Genomic DNA, 21,258 nt, shown 5'->3' on the forward strand with positions numbered 1-21,258 from the left:
AAGACCATACGGGCTATCTCATGGAGGGGGAAAATTGTGCATGTGCCGTGCTATGCTTCTGCCGGGATAATAGGCAGGCTCGCAAGTTAACGGCATGTCCCAATAATGCCGGCCCTATCAACATAATACAATACCGGAACCGCCTGATAATTGCCAGGTCTTACATATTGGAACTGAGATTCCTCGTCAATCGCCGGGTCCGGTTAGGAGGTTAGTCGCCAAGAGGGACAATGTCGTTCGATCTTGGAATCTTAACATATACATTCGATTCCACTTCATACCAAACAGCAAACACCACCGGGAAGGACTGCTGAGGTCTAAACATCAAGTTGCAAACTCTACGCAAACTGTTTTGCACAATCATCCCAGAAAAACAAAACATTCATATGGCCCAAAAAAGTTATAATTAACTGCAGCCAATGATCGTAATGATGCCCTCACTCAACCTATCACGACCAACATCTCTTGACGGGCGATCATCTTCCTGGAGCAGATCCAGGCCAAAGTATTCTTCTCCATACCCATGGTAACATTGGAAGTTACAGCAGTCAATTTTCATTAAGGAAATCAACAACTGGAAGAATTGCTGGAAACAAACGAAACAATTGGGCAAGACCCACAAAGATTTTCATTAAGGAACTTGTGATTTGTGAATTGCAGATTGTACACAACAGAAATTATTCCCAGCTTGTAGACCAAAAACATATATCATGGGGGGTGGTTAACTGAAACGAAATCGGCAACCTATTCTTCAGATGTGCTCCATCCTAAAATCCAATTCTAGAACTGATCCTAAAATTCTACTTTAATAGAGTTCCAATGAAATCACAGGTGTGTAAAAACAAATTTACCACGACTTAAACCTTCACGAGATTCCATGCTATAAAATGCGACAGATTCTCAAAAAGAGCCGACAAGCATGGGACTCGTACCTACTACAATTTCAACTTCTTTTTCGGCTTCTTGCTCACCGCGGTTTTATCAAGATCGTCTGCTACCTAACTTTCTTTAGCAAAAAAGGTTGCACCAACAGATGAACATCAAAAGGGAATTAACGGAGATATGAGATGGGAAAGGCCATCGCTTTTTATTCTCATCCTTAAGCTTGGCATCTTCATCAGCTTCATCATTGAAAGAACAATATGGCGCAATCATAAAGGGCAATCCACATCCACAAAGAGATGTTTTTCATTGATAACTCTATATATATATATATATTAACATAAGAAACTTCAAATTTGAAGGAACAAATTGGCATGGGACTCGTACCTACTACAATTTCAACTTCTTTTTCGGCTTCTTGCTCACCGCGGTTTTATCAAGATCGTCTGCTACCTGCGAAGAAACAGACTTTCTTTAGCAAAAAAGGTTGCACCAACAGATGAACATCAAAAGGGAATTAACGGAGATATGAGATGGGAAAGGCCACCTTTCGCTTTTTACTCTTCTTCTTCTTCTTCTTCCCCTTCTTCTTCTTTTTCTCATCCTTATCCTTCTTCTTTTTCTTGTTTTTGTGGGTTTTCAGCTTGGCATCTTCATCAGCTTCATCATTGAAAGAATCCTGCAATATGGCGCAATCATTTGGTAAAAGGGCAATCCACATCCACCCCAAAGAGATGTTTTTCATTGATAACTCATATATATATATATATATATATATATATATTAACATAAGAAACTTCAAATTTGAAGGGAACAAATTGCAGAACCTCAGGATCATCGAAGAAATCTACATGTCTAACTGTTCCTGAGCTCGAAGCACAGCCTGAGAATAAAGCAGATAAACAGGTCAGAACAATCCAAAGGCTCCTGCCATTTGTACTCGAAACCAAAACTCCAAGATTCAAGGCAACAATAGGATCATTAAAATTACAGCAAAGATCATTTTGCAGTTCTATATTTTCATAAAAGTAGTCTCCTTTGCTTTTAACCCAAGAAAGAGATAGAATCGACCAAGAATGTTGAGCCGAACTGGCATCAAGACACAATCACTGTGGACTCGACGTATCATCTCGATTATGGAAGAACTACAAACAAGTCACTACATACCGGCCAAGCATTAAAATCAGAGCTTTCAAACAGACATCAATGAAGTAATAAAATTTAAAAGACAACAGACATTTAAAAACAAGTCTACAAGGTTTAAAAGCACTTGAAATTACAACTGCAATCCATAGCTATGAGCTCTCGACAGCTGAAAACGAAGCAAAAGCAAAAGCAAAATGGGCGACGTTGTAAAGGAGAATTACCTGAGGCGACAGAGTCTTTGGCTTTCCTGACGGCGAGCTCGACGAGCTCGGGATTAATGGAAGCCAAAGCCCTGCGGATCCTGCAGCTTCCGCTCCAGGAACTTCGCCAATGCCGCCGCTTTGTTGGTTTTAATGGCTCCGCCCGGATGCGCCAATCTGTTCACAGACTCAGAAAGAAGAAGGGGGTCGGGACTGAAGAAAAGAGAAGGAGATGAACAGAGTTTAAACCTAATGGAACTCGACCGATCAGAGCAGGAGGCCGAACCTGGGCTGGGACGGAGGCGGCAGTGATGGGAGTGGAGCGAACTTGCTGCCGCGGAGTGCTTTCCTCTCTTCCTCGCTCAATTCTTCCATAACCGCCGCCGTCTCCCCCGCGGCCCCTGCCCTTCTCTCTCTCTCTCTCTCTCTCCCCGAGTCGTCTGGCTTGCTTGGGAGTTGGCAGAACCGACCGAATCCGAGAACACGGCGACAAATGTTATTTGATTTGTCCGAATTAATTATTTTCCTTTTCGATTACGAGCAAAGTTGAATCGGTCATGATGCTCAGGAGAGGTAGTTAAAAATGAAATAAAAAGTCCTACCGATAAAAATCGAGCCTAACTCAACGTACAAAAGCATACAAAAAATAGAACGTGTGCTGTTTCGACGCCTTCGGTGGGAAATACTTCAACCCAATTTCAATCTCTGGTAAGCCATATCACCAGTATTATCGCATTCGAAATTACTTAATACTCCTTAGGCAAATCTCGGGTAAGCCATCAATCCAATCAAAGACATCGATCGAGCCTGATGCTGTTTCCTTTTCGTAAATGGAAATTTGTGATGACTTCAATGGCGAAATCTAAAATATGGATCCTCATCTGGCATTGTCTGGTGCACTTAGATATGATCAACGATTGCATGATCTTTCGGCCGAGACCTGTTTGCAGGCATCAAGGACCCATACTAGTAGAATCGATGGTACGGTAACAGGTCTTATTGGAAAGGAAGACAGGAGCCATTTTCATTCGCTTGAATATGAAACCCAGAAAGGAAAGAAAATCCTAACAATAATTTACTATCCACAAGAGATTTGCCAACAGACTCCGAAAAATATTACATGTCAAGAGTGTATTCACAAGTAAATACAGAATGATTCAGCAAGACCAAATCTCGCACGGGCATGTAAGGCCAATCCTTCAGCCAAGAATCTTGAGAAAAATTAAAACTTGACTGTGATCGGCCTTCCAATTCTGAAGAGAAGCGATTGAGCTTCTTGAGTTTTGTATGTACTGAAGTTCTCTCCCATGCATGGAATTTCTCCCTCCGTATTGTTTCTGGCTCATGGATCCCGACTAACTTAGCAAGAATTTAAATACATCGCTCAATGAAATGATCCCTTCGACCCGCTTACTGCCTGCCTCGACTACTATAAGCCGCCTGACACCTAAAATAGCAAGGATATTATTTGGAAAGGGAAAATCTGATAATTACGAGACTTAAGGCCAATTTGGCAGTGTAAATTGGTTTCAGAGTACGGTGAAGGGTATTCCAGTTTTCCATGTTTCTCTTCCCATATTTTTTCGGCAAGAGGAAAATGGAAACCTGGAAATATTCCAAGAATTGGAGGAGGGGAATACAAATTCCTTACCTGGGTTGGCCAATCTCTCGATAACTTTATGTAGAGAATCAGACTTCAGACACATTTGACATCTTCGGCTCAGTTCAAATGAACAGTAGGAATCTTGTCCCAACTGCAACGCCTGCATCCATAGAGGATACAATCCTTTTGAGTAGATCCGTGCTTTTTAAGAACGATCAAATGCTCTCCAACACTAGAGCTCTACTAAACCCTACTCGCAAATTTCTAATTGAAATTTGACAGAGTAGAGGGACACTATCCCAACATGGGAGTAAGTTGTGACATTCACAAAATGAAGCAGTAACCACGATGAACCATACATTTCTTTTTTGACATGCATTTCGTTGAAATTCAATTCAAGGACAAGGACAATTACCTGATGAACAGTCATCTCATTCAAGCTGATGCGTGTATAGGATTTGTCCTTTGCCAAAGCTGTAATGTCACTGAAAAGAAACGATGGAGATAGTGGTATGAACTCGAATTCTAATTTCAAGCCAAAGAAAATAGAAATTGTAGAACGCATATAATAATTCCAAATGCAGACGTATTTACATGTCATAAGGTACCGGGAATTACCTCCGGGAATATATGTCCAACAATGAGTCGTTTTCATCAACTACTGGTATTGAACTAACTTGAGCTGCAACACAAGAAAAGGCAAAATAGCATTAAAATCAACCTGAACGCAAACTATAAATTATTTTCTTATGGTTCCTGATTTTAGTTATATGATTTGCACAGTTTTTTCTCTACAAAATGCGGTGATCGTTCTCATAATTAATTTCCCGATACAGTAGCAATAAAGAAACAGTGATTCCAGTGCTGATCACACGTTCAACCTTGATTTGAGTAAAAGAGATCAACTTAAGATACAGGGAATTATAACACATAAAAAGAAAATAAAATATTTAAGCACCAAAAAGAACACCAACGAAAAGCTCCTCCAAATCTACTCACATGATTTTATGACCTTACAATAAATTTCTTGAGAACTGACAAACCCTGTTTGTGTACAAGGGGAATGCAAAAAGTAATGGAACAGAATTGCCGTGAAAAAATTAACCTTTTCTCTAGGTAACTCTAGTTCATTTTTGTGTGTTGCATTCTCTTAGGTACTTAACCATCCTTCTCTACGATCGTTAGGTTTTCCTGACAGGACAAAGGAGGAGCTCACCTTCAATTAACAAATTCAATGCAGAACTAAGTGAAGCATTAGGTCTCATCATTGCTAGAGGCCGTCGATTAGATTCCCCGATCTTTGGGACCCAAGTGCCAATTGGAATCGTGCAGATTGGTAGCTGGAGCACGGGCAATGAACTTGAGCAACTCCTAAAGTATCTGCAAATACCTATAACATGCCCCCAAAATAATAATAATAATAATAATAATAGGTAGGAGATAACCAAATGTACTGAATTTGGTATTGAGGGTAAAAAGAGATTACATTTAAGAATCCCCGAAAGAGAAGCCATATGTAGTAACTGCTGGAATGAACCATCATTTGATGGTGAGTGGAGAACTGGAACTGAGGCCACATTATTCTGCAAGATTTTTAAGGCAACATCTTTTAAATTATCATCTGGCCCCACCTGCAAATATCAGTAGATTATATATGAGTCAGGCCTTTAAAGTTACGCTAGACATTTTATGTGGTCAATAATTAGTGATTTCACAAGTATGTTCCTATGAAAGGATATAGACTGCAGATGAAATAAGCATGTGGACATATATGGTAGACTGCAGATAAAATGCTGGCTCATTAGATCACAAGCTAAGGAGTTGAAATACGCTCAATAGCTCACATGTACTAGGGGTTTAGAGAACGCTCTGCCTTGCTCATCAACTTGCCTCTTCAAATACGCTTTCCCCTCTTTCCATGCAGATATGGTGTGTGTTTCAAGCTCCTCTTCTGCAAGGTTTGATCCTCGGTTTGTGAGCTGAAATAGAAGTTTCATCAGGCCCTTAAGATACATGCTTATACCCAAACTTCCAACATATGATTTCCAGGAGAAATGTTAAAAGTAAGCAGAGTCAAAATTTTTGACCAGGTCAACAGTAATGAAATCAGCATCTAAAAATTGACCGAACTATAATTTCAATGAGTATTTGCAAAACTAAGGAGTCGAACCCAATGAAATACTTGCTATTTAAACAAAGATCTTTCCTGTTTTGCTAGGAGAAAGAAGATATGCACACATTGGACATATTACTTACATATGTGCCATACCTCTTTTAAAATAAGAATGAAATCCATTGCACTTAAAACTCCAACAAACTGCGCCCCGTTCCAAAGAGGAACCATACTGATTCCCTATAATAAATAGCAAAGCATGTGAATACGATATACAAGTATATACATATACCCAATTCCTAGCAAAGGTTCGGGGACATTCAACTCTGTACTATAATAAAAGTTACATGGACTTCAAGTACCTTATAATATTAGCATGACAAGGATTATACCTGCTCATATAGTATATGAAACGCTTGCTTCACAGGCAAATTGATGTCCAAAGCTACCACCTGTGAGCTAGACATACCCAAATTAGAAAAGTTGACTTCAAGTATTGAATAAAAGCATACATCCAAAATCTCTTCTTAGCAGGCAGATGTTAAAGCACCAAACCTTGCCTGACTCTGGAAGTAACTCATAAGCTGTGTGAGCAGACAAGAAAGCAGAAACTCTGAGACGGGATGCTATTATATCAGCCTCCAAGATTGTTCCTGCAGCCTCAGTAAATGTGCTTCCAGAGACTTGTGGCTGCATTCAAAACAGGAAGTTGATCAATACATCTACCTCAGCTCTACTAAAAGCAAAGAAAAGAATAATAGAATTAAATCCTCTAACAGGCCAGTGAGATACAAATATTAAGTAAACTTCCCCATAAATGCCAACAAAAATTTTAAAGTTCAATACCATCCTAGACATGACAAGACAAAAAATGAGGCAACAGTGAAATCTTCCAGTTGACAGCACAAATGAGTAGGGCGACTGGTGAATGCATACGGCCAATGATATGTGATTTACAAAAAGGCCCATACTTACCTTGATCCCTGGGCATTTCAGGATATTCATGGGGGCCAAGGTTAGCTCTATAAGGAGTCTTGCATCAACAAATTAAAAACCACTTTGCATATCACCTATAACTTCATAACTAACTCTCACCAAATGCACAGAGGCCTCGTTATTGTCCACATCCATAGGTGGAGGCGGCACATTTGGAGCAGGAACTCCGGAAAAAGAATTGCGCTCTGAGGTCAAGAAGATAGTGTTGACTATCCCAAACTCACTTGTCATGTAAGGTTGGTGTTCGTCATGTCGCCATTCTCCATCTACAAAGAACTTGTACTGCATCAAAGACCATCAAGTCCACAAGATTAGTCACAGCATCAAGGTTTGAATGCACCAACACCTAAAAGTAAAGAACGACAATGCTCATACATCATCTAAAGTTGGCATAGACCGCAAAACCGATAAGAAGCGCACAAGTGCCAGAATTTCTCTTAGATTGCACCTTTAACATGTCACATATAAGGGTATTCTAGAGATTCTTTGTCCTAAAACAGGCACAGTTAATCTTCCAGGCGTACTTTCAGATCCCACTCACTTAACAGCTACAATGAGTAAAGACACATTCATCTTCAACCTCTATTTACCTATAAAGGAATCTCTTTTCTGCCCTTAACATTACTTCCATTGGGTGGAAATAGTATTTGAATAAACCTCATGATAACCTGCTCCAGGTTCAAACAATAATACTCTTTAGTTCCAAGATAAGGAAAATGGATCAAGTCCATTACCGAGATCAACCATATTAGATAGCCACAGCCTGCAAATGAACTCGAACGTCCATCCAGATGCCCGATAGTGAAGAGCTATTTCCGGTCATGACCAAACCAAATGGCCAAACTAGCAGTATTTTAGCTGAGATTCCTTCATGTTATTAATTAAATGATTGCTCCAGCACTGAAACAAGTTGAATGATAGTTCCAGCACATCTGTACTCAATTTATACCTAATATAAGTTGGAGCCCCCTAATAAATCTCTCTCTAACTATAAGAGTGCAATTAAAGTACATAGAAAACCCAATCAGCGGTTTCGTTGTAGCAATAAAAATAACTATGTTAAGCACTCCGCCTGAGTTTTTAACATTATCAGAAATTAATTAGAAAGGTTTTAACGATCAACCCGTTACCGCAATCTAACCTGGTGGCATCCAGGCGGAATGCTGCATATTGTCTGAAACACCATTGGGCAACCCTCGACTGGAGACATTGGCAACAGCTGAGACCACCTTAACGAAACATCAAGAACCATGGACCGTTACTAAAAATCGTATCTTGGGCAGCAAAGAAACAAATTTCAACTCTGAAAGTCCATTGCGTCGCAATCAAAATCACATAGTTCGAGCCCAACCTATTAAACGAACCACTCATAAATACGCTCGTGCCTCCGCAGGGCCAAACGAACAGCATCGGAATCAGCACCGGGCTTACACCCCCACTGGATTCTCGAACCGCCGACTCCATAACAACCCGCGGGAAAATCAACTCCCGAATTTCGCAATCACTATGCTGAGTAAATAATCTCAGGGCAGTAAATTAAGCAACTCTCTCTTCGCTGCAAAATTATATCATCAATGATCAAAGCAATTAACATACCCAGCTTCAATGACTGGCAAAACCCATTAAAGTTTTCACCGTAAATGAGCAGATTTAAGCAACATTTTGGGCTATTTATTGCCGCATCGGCAGAGGAAAAGCGGGAAAGCAATGAAATTTAAGCCGCCATCAATTGGCATTACAGCTGATTGCAGGGAAAACTACAAGAAGAAGATGCTAACATTATGGGGAACAATTTGCTGCCCGTGAGAAGAACCCTAAGATCACTCACCAACGGAAATTAACGGAAGAGCGGCTGAATCAGGAAGGGTGCAGAAACCCTAGAATTGGAATTGGAATTGGAAGTGGAAGCAGGGAGCGGAAGGAATCGAGGGGGCTGAAGATACCGTCCGACCGGATTCTACGAGCAGAGCAGCAAATAGAAAAAGCTAAAACCACGAACATGTTTTGATAGGGATAGAGAATAGACATAAATGTATGAAAATCAAATAATGAAAATTAAAAAATAATTTTAATAATAATGGAATTTCTCTCTCTCTCTCTCTCTCTCTCTCTCTCTCTCTCTCTATATATATATATATATATGATAGAGAAAATAAATAAAAAGTCAAACTATAAAACATTGAAATTCCGAATGGAAATTTTGTTCCCCCCACTTTTTACTAAAATAATTTGTAATTTGGAGCTTGGGCAAAGAGTAAATTCTTAAAATAACTAAACACACTTCAAGATAAAATGGTTCACATGAACTTGGGGAGTTCAAGTAAGATCTTCCCGCTAATCACTAGCGCCGATGGAGGACTACGTTTTCTGAGGTAGTTATGCCGGTAAGACACCGAAGGCCGGGGGATGCGACTGTCATTACTTCACAATTACCAAAAGGAAATGATAAAATTAAAAAGAAAATCCTATTTTACTTAGGATTTTTCTGATCAATACCTTTAGGCATAGAATTGATTATAATAAATGATGTAAATTTTCTAAACTGCATAATTATATTATTTGATATTTTTATGGATTAAATACAAGTATTTATTTCATTTTCAATTAACACAAGGATATTACTAATAAGTATTATAATTTAATTATATTATTTAGAAAAAAAAATGGTGGTGCAATTTGAAGCTGGTAAATAATACATACATACATATATATATATATATATATAGAGAGAGAGAGAGAGAGAGAGAAAACTATCCTTTGTGCAGTATGATCAAATTAATCATGCTATCCATATGATGATACAGTCAAAGACGAATAATAAATCATCTAAATCAAACTTCATGGGAAGCTATCTACAAGAGATTGAAACTTATATCTATGTTGATAATATGAAAAAAAAATACTTATTAGGGAAATATAGAGAAGCCTAAAATAATTTGCCTCTTTAAATTTGATCAAACAAGAGAAATTGGTGCATAGAAAGATGAAATGTATATGTTTACCCAATATATTTGAGGCCGAAAGGCCGATCTGAACATATAAATATACAGAGCAACTTGAGAAATTACGTACAATCCTTAATTATATTTCACCTAATTATATGAAAGAAATGGGAAAATTAAAAAGATACATATCTAAAAATAAAGAATGTATGACAACCTATTACTTATAATAATATTAACATGTTAAAAGCTAATACTTTTTTTTTAAATAAAAATTGGTATTCGAAAGTTCAATTAGGTCCCGACTAATCAGGTTGAGTCGAATTGGCCCACTAAGGAGTAAAACTCTCAATGAGTGGATATTTTTCATTTACAATGACTCGAACCTGAGATCTTGCTTAAACGGAACAAGTGTCAAACCGCTTGAATCAAGTCGCATTCATTAAAAGCTAATACTTAGATCTGTAAGACTTCTTATAGATATATGTCATCAATCTTATTAGTTACTTACCTTGATATAATTATGCACCCAACATTATTTTTTTTGGTGTGAATTCTGGTATCCGAAAATTCAGTTGGGTCCAGACTAATCTAGTCAAGTCGGGTCGGCCCACTAAGAAGGTAAAACTCCTAAAGCATGAATTTTCTGCATTCACAAGGACTCGAACTCGAGATCCTACTTAAGCGGAATATGTGCCGAACTATTTAAATCAACCAACGTTGATACTCAACATTACTTTTTATTTGGCCTTACTATATGTTGCCATTATTAGTTATGGAAAGTAAAATAGCATATCAAATATAGGGTCGGAATCGTAAAATTTCTGAGATTCTTCAACACAAATTACAAGTCTCTTGCAATTAGAATAAACGAACATTCATGTTTTAAGAGACTGCCCGTTTGCGTGTGAGGTATGGAAAAGGTTATTGCCACAAGCTGCCCTCTTGAATAAATATTCAGTGAGTATTACTTGACTGTGTAATATCCAATAAAAATGCATATTCAAGCTTAATTTTGATGGTGCTTCTCAAGGCAACCCAAGGCCAGCAGGTGCAGGTGGTTTATCACGTGATGCAGATGCGTTGGATACGTGGCTTTGCTTACAATATGGGTCTAGCTACTTCAGTCGTAGCTGAACTTTGGGGTATCAAATATGATCTTGAAATAGCTTGGACTATGTTTAACACCTATATATGTAATTCAAGTCTGAATTCTTTATTTTAAGTGCTCATCATCATGAACAAGAACAAATGCGTTATTAAAAATCAAGTTAATTTTAAGTGATCTTAAAATTCATTTAAAGCATCTTGCAATCACGACCGACTCAAGTGAGGATTGTCAATAAGCTGAAGTAACCTTGCTTTCACCAAAAATTAGAGGCAACATAAAATAAAATTTTTATATTTAAGAAAATAAATTATAAAATTATAAGTATATATATATATATATATAGACATAAGCAAAATAATAAAAAAAAAAGAAGCAAAAATCACTAGCTGACATGTGTCAACTCAAACAAGAGTTTAGTATGATAAGATAAGGTAATAAAAAAAGAAGCTTTTCTTGTATTGTTGATACTAGGAGAATTCTAGCATTATCGCATGTCACGCGGAAGCGCGCGAGAGCTATTGAACGCGTTGCTCCACGCGGTCACTCTTGAGGAGTCCTTGATACTAATAAATAGCATAGATGATTTCCTTCTTTTCGATTATTGGAAGTACTCGGGGAGTGAAGTGACGTTTACTAATGTGCTTATTTTTTTTACATGAACAGCCTTCTACGTGTATGAGTTCGAAGTCCCAACTAATCGCACTGCATGGTCTTCAATGTCGTCGTCTGCTTATGAAGTTTGATATCATGGCAGTGAGGATGAACTACCATCCCTGCATGCTTGAGGCCCGACCTTGTACTCGGGATTAGCCCGCGCTCCAACAGTTGCGCCCTCACGGTACTTCAGCAAGAGAAGGACGGCCCCCTGGGATTACAGATCATGAAGGATGGGGAATGGCTCCCAGTCCATATCGTCCAAAATGCATCATCTGTCATCAACATAGGAGACACCAGTAAGACACTGCTCTCTTTATATTCCTGAAAACCAGAACAGACCAGCCAATCAACAGTCCATTCATCGGGGTCCGGGAACCGGAGCTCTCATCGATCCAAGTCCATGGAACATAACTGATCCATCATACAGATTTTCTCATTCAACAGACTGTATTATAACGTTCCCAGGTCCTTTCTAATAGAAAGTACGAAAGCGTGCTGCAGAGAGGAGTGACCAACGAGGAAAGAGACCGGCTCTCAATCGCGACATTCTTCCACCTGAGCAAGAAAGCCGAGGTGAGGCCCCTGCCCGAGCTGGTGGACAAGAGCAACCTTCTGAGGACATACCCTCAGAAAAAGAGTACACCCAGTGCTAACTCAACAGCAAGCTTCAAGGCAAGAGGTCGCTCCACTTCGTCAAGATTTGAGATTAAGAATTTCTTCTCTTTTTTTTTTCCCCCCTTTTCTTTTCCTCCCTGAAGAATCTCTTCCTTCGGTTTAAGAATTTCTTTAATACTATACGGTCCTCAATCATTTTCTCTTTCTTCGGTTTCGCTCCTGGCCTACGTAATACTCCAATCAAGTTTAACCTTCTCTTTAACTAATTTCGTCCAGCTAAATCTTCCGATTAGTTCCTACGACTAAGGTTTTCGCAATTGGGTTATAGAAACACACAAGCTTCATGCTAGAAACTTAACCCTTAAAGATCCTGATTCATTGAATCGATTGTGATCCAACACTATGGACTAGACCTAGAAGCATTATTGCATGGACAATAACAGTGGCGGGACTGACAGAAAAATAGCACAGTGAATGGTCCCGAAACATTGGACCTATGTTTCAGTTTATTCTGATTGAGGCCATCAACTGTGAAGACAATTTACCAGATAAAACCAACATCAGTGAATTTCTGTCTTCGCTAGGTAAGTTGCAGAGAACACATAAAAGCAAACGCATGTAATAAGCAATCAGTAAGAAATTCGAATCAAAGTTGGAGCATTCAATTCGGTTCACCTTAAAGCCTCGCTACGAAACAAGCCACTCCAAAAACAACCAAATCGAGCACATAACCAAAATAACACCTCATCTGAACTCAAGGCAGGCGCGAATGAACACTTAATCAAGAAAAACCAAAAAGAGAGAAAAGAACACATGACAACAATATGTATGGTGCGTAAGGATTAATATAGTCGGTTGGGTTGGTCCTCTTGTTGCTTTCGTACCAATTGGTAGTCATCTAACAATCTCACCAATCTGGTACACGACCCCTTTGGTGCTTGGGGAGGTCAGTATTTACAATGCATTTTTTCAGCTCAGTGCTTCATTCCCAGAATTTGCCAAATCTACAGAAGTTGCCATACCTCTAATGGCCTTCTGGGGGTTCTGGCGGGAGAAAGCCTCACTTTCTGTGGACTGATAGGGGGGCCCAAATCTCACGCCAGGTATCTGAATAGGTTCGGGTTGTCCTTGTCTCTCTCCAGGTAGTCCCGAGTGATCAAGTCCTCAATCCTTTTCTTGATGGCCTTGAAGTCAGGCTGCAGACAAACAGAGGTATCTCCAATGAGAGCATAAAATTAAACCGATGACAGAAAAACGTGAATAATGGATTACGCCCAGACCAAAAGCATAAGGATTCTTTTATGTCCAGTCAATGGGAAAGCATTGATTGTGATGAGACTTGAACTACCCAATAATCTGGCTGAGGGAATCTTCTCACACCAACAATTCAAAAGAATCGGATTAAAGATAGAAGGAAGAGCGGTAGAACCTTAAACATTCGTCCCAGTTGCTCAACACATTCCATGACTAACTGCTGGTGACCCAAGACTTTCCTACTCTTCATGATTCGCACGATTGATGCATCAATAGCATATCTTCGGTCCTTATCAACATCCTCGATCACTTTCTTCTTCTCATCCACAGGAGGAAGAGGTATCTGCATGCATAATTTTTATCTTCCGGTCAGATTCTGGCACAAACACCGACTAAAAGGGGACTTTCCTGTCGCTTTCTGCACAGAAGCATACCTTGATTCTCCTCATTTTATCCGTGAACTTATAGTTGAATTCAAAGTGATCGGTGGGGGAGATAGTCTTCGTGTTTGGTTCCTTGTTGAGGATCTTATATTTCGCACATGACAAAGAGTGAAGAAGCCTAACAACATCATCATCACTTAGATTTAACTGAGTCATTATCTCAGAGTAGCTCAATCTATCTGAAGAGTTGAACAACAGAAGTGCAGCAGCCTGTGAACCAAAACAATAAAAAAATGTTTGAGCCCAGAAAGTTTTACATTGAATGTTGAGCAAAATACCCAACAGATATCATTCCATAAAGACGAGGAATCCCAGCATAGTAAAAGAGAACGGTAATAGAGGATGCTGTTACATAGTAATTACCTGATATGTTGTCACAATCAACTCCACAGGTTTAGCTTCAAATTTACCGATGATATTACAAGTACCCAAGGAGTATATCCACGTGAGTTTCCTATGCTTTGTTTTCGTTTGATAGAACTCCTTGAAAACCTCTACACACCTTACCTAAAGCAGCCAAACGAAATGTTGATAAATGCTCTTATACGGAAGTCCAGTCCTAGAATCAAGCAAATTAAGTCACGATTCTGGATGTTTAGTTGTCAAAACGTACCATCTCTGCTGGTAGGTTCAGATCAAATGATTTGTAACTTGGCCAGAAGCCAGTCGTCAGAACAGTAACTGTCAAGTCGATCCCAGGACTTGCATTGGGATTATTGCTGAGGTACTCTTCGAAACTTGTCTGATTTTCCCTTGCCAAAGTCAAATCTGTCACCTGGAATGAAGAAAGCTATTTCAGCAAAGGAATACTATATTGGGTAATAGACACTGACATGAAAGAAACAACCAGGAGCCACTAACCATTCCTTCCATCTTAGAGGTGAACTGACCACCGCACTGCTGCTTCAGCTTTGTCAATATGCTTCTTTCATGGTCGTCGTTGGCACTCTTATCAAAAAGAAGTCGTCTTGCCAACTTTTTCCTGACAGATTTGTTTGTATTTTAAGTACCAATCCCAAACCCAGTACTAACAAGGCAGCCATATATATATTTAATTGAACAAATATTTACCTGTAGAATTCAGCAAACAGATCCTTATCGCTAATATATGCAAGCAGCTTTACTACCTTCTCTAGCATTTCTTCAATGGCTTCATCACTTAATTTCTCACTACCACCTTTCTTCAGTATATTGTCGCAGAAAGTAGCCAACAGCTCCGCACTCGAGCTTCCAGCAACACCCTTGTTACAGAACGCCTCAAAAGCTTCCTTAAGAGCCTGTTGGATGAATCACAAACTAAGAAAGAGCTCGTGTGGAATCAAACATATAGGGAAAACTAGATTAAGACAAAACACAAACCTTGTGGAACAGAGTGTGGTTCTGAAAACACTCATTTACATAGGCAAGGTACTTATCATGCAGTTCGATCACTTTCCTAACAAAAACCTGTACACATATGATTAATATCACATATCAATTATATGCAGCACAACTCAATGAGGATTGAGGAATGAAAGTGAGAAGAGATGGCCTAGTTACCTGTTCCTGCAAGCCAATCACATCCTTCTTCTCGGCCTGTATAAATGCAAAACCAATGTGGTTCATTTCCTCACATTAATAATCTTTCAGTCCAAAAATCAATTTATGCACTCCAAATTGCTTATTCCTTCCATTGCAAATACATGTCAAAGTAAAAGTTTCTCACAAGACGAAAAACTTGTTCTAAGAATTTTTTTCATTTCCTATATCCGAAATTATATCAATCGCCACCTAAATTGAGGTAAAGAAACCTCAGTGCAGAATGCAGACTGCAACTACACAGAAAATCTGTCGAAAGCAGGATAATGGTTTAAGCAAGTCATTAAAGAAATTGCTTCTGACGACTTATGATACTGAAATAGCTTTACATGTATAAAAACAAAACAGCAGACTAGGAGACTAGTAAAAATCTAAATGTATAGAAAGAGAGCCAACCTACACATGCGTTATTCTAATAGAGCTCACTCATCTACTCTACACATGGATGTAAACAACATCCTGGAGGGAAGAAAAAGCACACCAAGAAGTTACCTTCTTATTACTGGCAGCATCCTCAGCTAGCTTTACTAGTGCAGTGCCTTCGGCAGTCACATGCTGCAACATTGCATGAAAAGAAATCACACGACTGAAATGAAAATTTAGTAATGTTAGCAATAAATAAAGAAAGTCTAAAAAACAGATACCTGCTTAAACATGTTGGCCACGGGGTCCAAGCCCCGTGGTATCTTTGAGAAAAGCCTAAACATTCTTGATAAATCTTCTGCCTAAACCATTTGAGATCAAACAAGCACAATATGATCATCACCATAAACTGCAGAAACTTAAAAGCATTAAATGCTGAAACAAAATTAAGAAAGATGTATTTACCTTGTCATCTCTAAGCAATGCATGACATCCAGAGTGCTCCTTCTCGAGTAGCTGGTTGGCGTATACAGCCAACAACTCATGCTGAGCTTTCTGCAAAATGAAAATCCCAATCTTAGAAAATGTCCATAATTGGGCAAAGCTATCATGGAAGGAAAAGGGTATATCATGAAATCTAAACCTAACACATAAAAACTAAGGATGCAATCACGCGTACTTTTCATGATGAAGCAAACAAAGCGAGTACAAACCTCTAGTAACTTCGGTTCACTACTAGAATGCAGGTATTGAAAAACCCGATTTTTCTCCCATTTTAGGCATTCCTCTGCCTGAAATCAACAACATCATACCACAAAGCTCAGCTAGTTGAGTGAATTATTCCACCATAAAAATCCAAAAGACAACCCTACTTCACCTTCAACATGTAATCTGGGCAGGAATCCTCCAGGATCCAACTTGAAGCCTTCCGAGAATAATAGGCAGCAGTATCTTTCAGCATAGCTGCTTCAAAATCATTCTCATAAAAGGACATATGTCCCATCCCAATTTCAACAAAGATGTCCAAGACATTCTTTAGTAAAGCTCGGTCGATTTGCTCTCCTTCGCGTTCTTGATCAATCTAAATTACATACATATTGCTAATTAACTAATTCACAAAGCAAATTGAAGGTAAGAAAGTGAGTTATCCCAAACATACCAGTGAGATTACAGCATCCCTAACTTTGCCATATAATTCATGATAAACCTGTAAATCCAAGACAAATACAGAAACATTCAAAATATTAATGCTGCTTCTCATCAAAAGCATAATTGGCGCACATTCCAGTGGAACAAATCTTAAAATAATTATATTGAAAAATACGTTCATCATGTCAAAAGCTCAGTTAGTCATTGATTATATAAAATTAAAGGCATAACAAAATGCATGCTTACCAGATCACGGAAACAACTGAGACCAACTTCACTAAGGGGTGGCAACGACCTCCGAGCAATGAAGTAGCGGTCCAGATAGTGAAAGAAACGAGAAAGCCACCTAACCATAACTTTATGATTTGCCCATCTTTTCACAAGCTCTCTCAACATGAATTCGTCGTGCTTTTCCCTTAAAGAGGGCATCACCTAAGTTTTAGCACATTAATGAATAAGAAGTTAGGGCAAAAAAGAAGGGGAAAAATGATGCTTAGGATCTAGAATAACTAAAGGTATTCGCATCTAACAACCGCAATTTCAAGCACAGTCCATAGCTTGCCATATCTAATCTGGTTCATGCATTCTCAAGATAGCACATCTTTCAACTTTATATTACCTTTTCTGCTAAGCGAATTTATATAGCATTCAAAAAATATATTGCCTTTTTCTGTTATATACGTTGTATTTCCTTATCTAGCAGTATGGAGCACAATTTCTTTATGGCTTGGATACCTGACTCTTCAACCTATCAGGGAAGAAGTAAACGATGCACAAACTGATGCTTTGAACTCTTAAGCTAAGCATTGAAAGGGAAACTGGCTTTACTTGTCAGTATAGTAAAGCTAAATGGATTATCCAAAATTTCCCACAAACTACAGCAACTATTCATTTGTTGAAAGAGCAGGATCATAGAATGCATGGGCCATATTTTCTCATTTCATGTTCAGCTTTCAAGTTTCCTTTCATAGCCTCACCAAATTCAAGTACATGGAACGCACAAAGAAGCATGATCAGTTCTTACTCACCGTTGAGAAAATGTACTCCTCAAAAGATTCTTTATACTTGTCATATAGTTGCTGGGAGTAATCATGAGGTGGCTTCTGAGTGCACATGTTGTAAATAGTACTGCAACACATTAAACACACCATTAACGTCATACAATACTAAATAACCCTACCATTGGAATCTCTAGGTCACGTTTGGCTCATGAAATGCAATGGAATAGAATTAGTATATCATCCTTCCACTCCATTTTCTTTTTTGGTGTCACTTTTGTGAGTTGGAAATGGCATTAACAAATTAAGTAATGCACATTCCACCATTTCAATTAATTTCATTATTAGCATCATCTACTTTTTCTTTTAATTTCTTATATCTAAAAATATACATAGAATGACAACTTGCTAAATAAGTCTAATGTTTTAATCATATTCCCTATTTTCAAGTCAAACTGAAAAATCACATTTTTCTCTCAATACCATCACATTTCATTCTATTCCCATTCCTTTTATGTTCAATTCCATTCCCGTGTCCAATCATGGCATAATAGATGAAGAGCGGCATTACGTGTAAAGCATCATATAGTCCTCCGAGCTGAATTGCGGCTCCGGCAGGCCTTCCAGGATATTCTTGAGCTTGGTGATACCCTTCTGCATGAACTCCCATCCTTGCTGTAAATCTATTGTCTTCCTATCATTCATCTCGACAACTCTGCCCAGGCCAATGTCTGAACGACCTGCAGATGAAATCTCATCATTAAAAAGAGATCCTTTCATAATCGAACATGCGAAACCGAACAACAGCCCAGACAAAACAGAATTCAAAAGCCAAACCCTAGCTTCCAGCTCGGCAAGCACGAAAAGATATCATGGAATCGCACCGCCAATAATTTATTCCGCGACCGTAACACTGACTATTATCATCCTTTCGCAAGGGACAATAGAAACTACATCGGTTTTCGACCTCTAGCAGAGAAAATAAAGCAACTTCCAGTTCGTCCGGACAGAAAACGGAACGGATCAGAACTCCAGACACCGAAACCAATCAGCGAAAACCACCGTGCAGGAAATCTAATTCACCGGCGATCAAATGAATCGACCCAAGGAAGGGAAAACAAGACCGTCAGAGAAGAACAACCGCGGCAGGGGAGGTCATGCAAGAAAGAAGCAAACAGAGGGACGGAGTCATAGTGGGACCTGATTCAGGAGCCTTGGACTGTGCGGGAGGCGATCGGAGGACTCCAGCAGGGGGAGGTCGGTGACGGAGGAGGGAGGCAAGAGCTCCGACAGAGCATTCAATGGCCGAGGGAGAGGTAAGAGAAAAGGTGGAGAGTCTTCAGTATCCGATCGTTATACGCGGATCCGGGTCCAATCTCACAATTATCTGTGAAATATAATTTATTATTATTATTGGATTATACAGGGTAATTTATATATTATATTATTTATATGTATAATATATAATATAAAATATAACAATAATTCAAAAAATGCCAGCCGACTTATATGTTGTAGAGGATACAACAATATTTCCTTTTTTTTTTCTTTATATCTTTTACATTTTTTAAAACTTTTGGCGAATTTTTTTTTTTACAATTACAAAGGAAATCCATGATACTAGTATAATGAAGTAAAAATCCTAACAACTAAGAAGGGCACAAGTAATCTCAACGAATATTGAAATTTAAATTTTTTTCATTACTAAACGAGAACATACGTCGTTATGCTATAGTCTCTTTAACAAAAATTATATTTGATTAATGAAGAGTTTCGATGATAATTTCTCAATAGTTTCCCCTAATAAATTTTTAGTATTTGGGAAAAATAAAATTACGATATCCCAACTTAATCCTTCTCGCTTAATTCACTTTTCAGTGAAATAAAGGCAAGTTATTCATGTTCGGTTTAGAAAATTCAGGAATAAGGTATTTGAAGTTTGATGCCTTGTATTAACAATTGCGTGCTTCACTGTTACCATCTAAAATTAGTCCAAGAGTCAAAGAAAGTGTAGTGCAGTAGTGCATGTATCAATCTGATAATCAAGAGATTGCATGTTCGATATCTAGTGAGACTACCCATATTTATTTATTAGTTATTAGGATTTCTATTACATTGTATTATTTCACCTCCTAAAGGAGGAAGTTTTCCCATGTCGCTTTTGACGAAATAAAAATCCCTATCGAGTTTTCCATGGAAGATTATAGGAAAAGATATACTAAATAACAACTATCTTTTTTTTCTATCGGCATGGTAATTATCTTTCGCTAAGAAAAATAAATTCAAAGTTTGAATTCAAATACCTTATGCACAACAATCAGATGCATGCCTAATAAAAACGTATCAGATATGCATATTATTCACGTAATCATAATTTGACAGGTTGAATGATGAAAGAACCAAATAACGTGATTATTGCATCGTAAAGGATGAAATCGAGCGTCAAGCATAACGTAAAGTACCAACGTGTACTTACTCCGTCTATCTAACTCGAAGAAGAACGCTCGAATAAACAGAAAAAAAAAAAGAAATACTGAATTTCTGTCCACAAAAAGTCAGTTTTTCATTTATCTTTCAATATATATATATATATATATATATATATATCCGCGCGCACACATGAAGAAAAGAAGAGCGTATAACTGAATTGTTGCATGCATATTGTTTGATCTTCAACAGTTACTGGGTGTTGGGCATGGAAACACCAATCAATTGGGTAGAAGAAATAGATCGATACTTCTCGACAATCAAATTGTCGTACTTGGACCAGGAAACGGCAGCAAAGATCAAGTATAGTCTGGAAGATGATCGGGAAGCGTACCTCTAAGTGGAGATGCAGTTCTAGGTCGAGTCGCGATCCGTGGATCCATTCTATCAAAACTTGCCACAACTCGAAACTTGAACGGAGGTTTCGATCCTCCAGCTCTCTCGCCTACTCCACACGCCAATTTATAATGGCAGCCGGTGTCAAAATCCAACCGTGATATTCTCAATTGTGTCCTGGCCGGACTTTATTCACTTTTGATTATCAAGCGGTACTCAGTCGATATAATATCTCACCGGTGGGCCCAGAAAAGCTTTTACTGCTATTGGGCTTGCTCGTGGGCTTATTTTCTTCTAGTTACAATTCTATTATTACTATAATATTTTTCGGTGTGAGCCTAGTATCCGAAAGCTCAATTGAGCTCTAAGTAATTCAGTCGAGCTG

General features: G+C 38.5%; 3 protein-coding genes and 1 long non-coding RNA gene across 9 annotated transcripts; 1 reads left to right on the forward strand and 3 right to left on the reverse strand.

Moving 5' to 3' along the window:
* Nucleotides 1–1,099: 1,099 nt before the first annotated feature.
* Nucleotides 1,100–2,762, reverse strand: LOC116203191 (transcription initiation factor TFIID subunit 3; the record flags this gene model as incomplete). The annotated part of the gene is given in 7 exon segments (XM_031534860.1): nucleotides 1,100–1,139; nucleotides 1,269–1,335; nucleotides 1,430–1,561; nucleotides 1,710–1,765; nucleotides 2,250–2,316; nucleotides 2,318–2,405; nucleotides 2,515–2,762. Coding segments are annotated over 6 exon segments (654 nt in total), but the record flags the coding sequence as incomplete, so codon positions are not given.
* A 465-nt stretch (nucleotides 2,763–3,227) lies between these two features.
* On the reverse strand, nucleotides 3,228–8,949 carry LOC116192310 (sucrose nonfermenting 4-like protein). 5 transcript variants are annotated; one of them, XM_031520831.1, is made up of 14 exons: nucleotides 8,769–8,949; nucleotides 8,292–8,495; nucleotides 8,082–8,169; nucleotides 7,040–7,222; nucleotides 6,500–6,634; nucleotides 6,337–6,396; nucleotides 6,101–6,184; nucleotides 5,676–5,810; nucleotides 5,318–5,462; nucleotides 5,048–5,221; nucleotides 4,450–4,513; nucleotides 4,247–4,316; nucleotides 3,880–3,991; nucleotides 3,228–3,675 (listed from the first exon to the last, which is right to left on the reverse strand). In XM_031520831.1, exons 2-14 carry the CDS (start codon nucleotides 8,402–8,404, stop codon nucleotides 3,584–3,586), a joined length of 1,455 nt encoding a protein of 484 aa, XP_031376691.1. In that variant the 5' UTR covers nucleotides 8,405–8,495; nucleotides 8,769–8,949; the 3' UTR covers nucleotides 3,228–3,583. The 5 variants fall into 5 exon arrangements, with proteins under 5 accessions (XP_031376691.1, XP_031376693.1, XP_031376692.1 ...); XM_031520833.1 differs by lacking the exon at nucleotides 8,292–8,495; XM_031520832.1 differs by lacking the exon at nucleotides 6,101–6,184.
* A 2,494-nt stretch (nucleotides 8,950–11,443) lies between these two features.
* On the forward strand, nucleotides 11,444–12,469 carry LOC116212744. Its single transcript, XR_004157909.1, has 2 exons — nucleotides 11,444–11,946; nucleotides 12,152–12,469. It is a non-coding gene; the product is annotated as an uncharacterized LOC116212744 (long non-coding RNA).
* Nucleotides 12,470–12,861: 392 nt separating this feature from the next.
* On the reverse strand, nucleotides 12,862–19,426 carry LOC116212734 (cullin-1-like). 2 transcript variants are annotated; one of them, XM_031547412.1, is made up of 19 exons: nucleotides 19,251–19,426; nucleotides 18,622–18,781; nucleotides 18,081–18,180; nucleotides 17,299–17,484; nucleotides 17,063–17,110; nucleotides 16,781–16,984; nucleotides 16,617–16,694; nucleotides 16,369–16,458; nucleotides 16,185–16,265; nucleotides 16,033–16,095; nucleotides 15,502–15,537; nucleotides 15,322–15,408; nucleotides 15,034–15,239; nucleotides 14,824–14,944; nucleotides 14,576–14,737; nucleotides 14,326–14,469; nucleotides 13,954–14,172; nucleotides 13,695–13,862; nucleotides 12,862–13,461 (listed from the first exon to the last, which is right to left on the reverse strand). In XM_031547412.1, exons 2-19 carry the CDS (start codon nucleotides 18,753–18,755, stop codon nucleotides 13,360–13,362), a joined length of 2,229 nt encoding a protein of 742 aa, XP_031403272.1. In that variant the 5' UTR covers nucleotides 18,756–18,781; nucleotides 19,251–19,426; the 3' UTR covers nucleotides 12,862–13,359. The 2 variants fall into 2 exon arrangements, with proteins under 2 accessions (XP_031403272.1, XP_031403267.1); XM_031547407.1 differs by having other exon boundaries at nucleotides 18,622–18,790; nucleotides 19,251–19,425.
* Nucleotides 19,427–21,258: the final 1,832 nt, after the last annotated feature.

Source organism: Punica granatum, chromosome 1 (assembly GCF_007655135.1).
Source record: "Punica granatum isolate Tunisia-2019 chromosome 1, ASM765513v2, whole genome shotgun sequence".
NCBI classification, from domain to species: Eukaryota; Viridiplantae; Streptophyta; class Magnoliopsida; order Myrtales; family Lythraceae; genus Punica; species Punica granatum.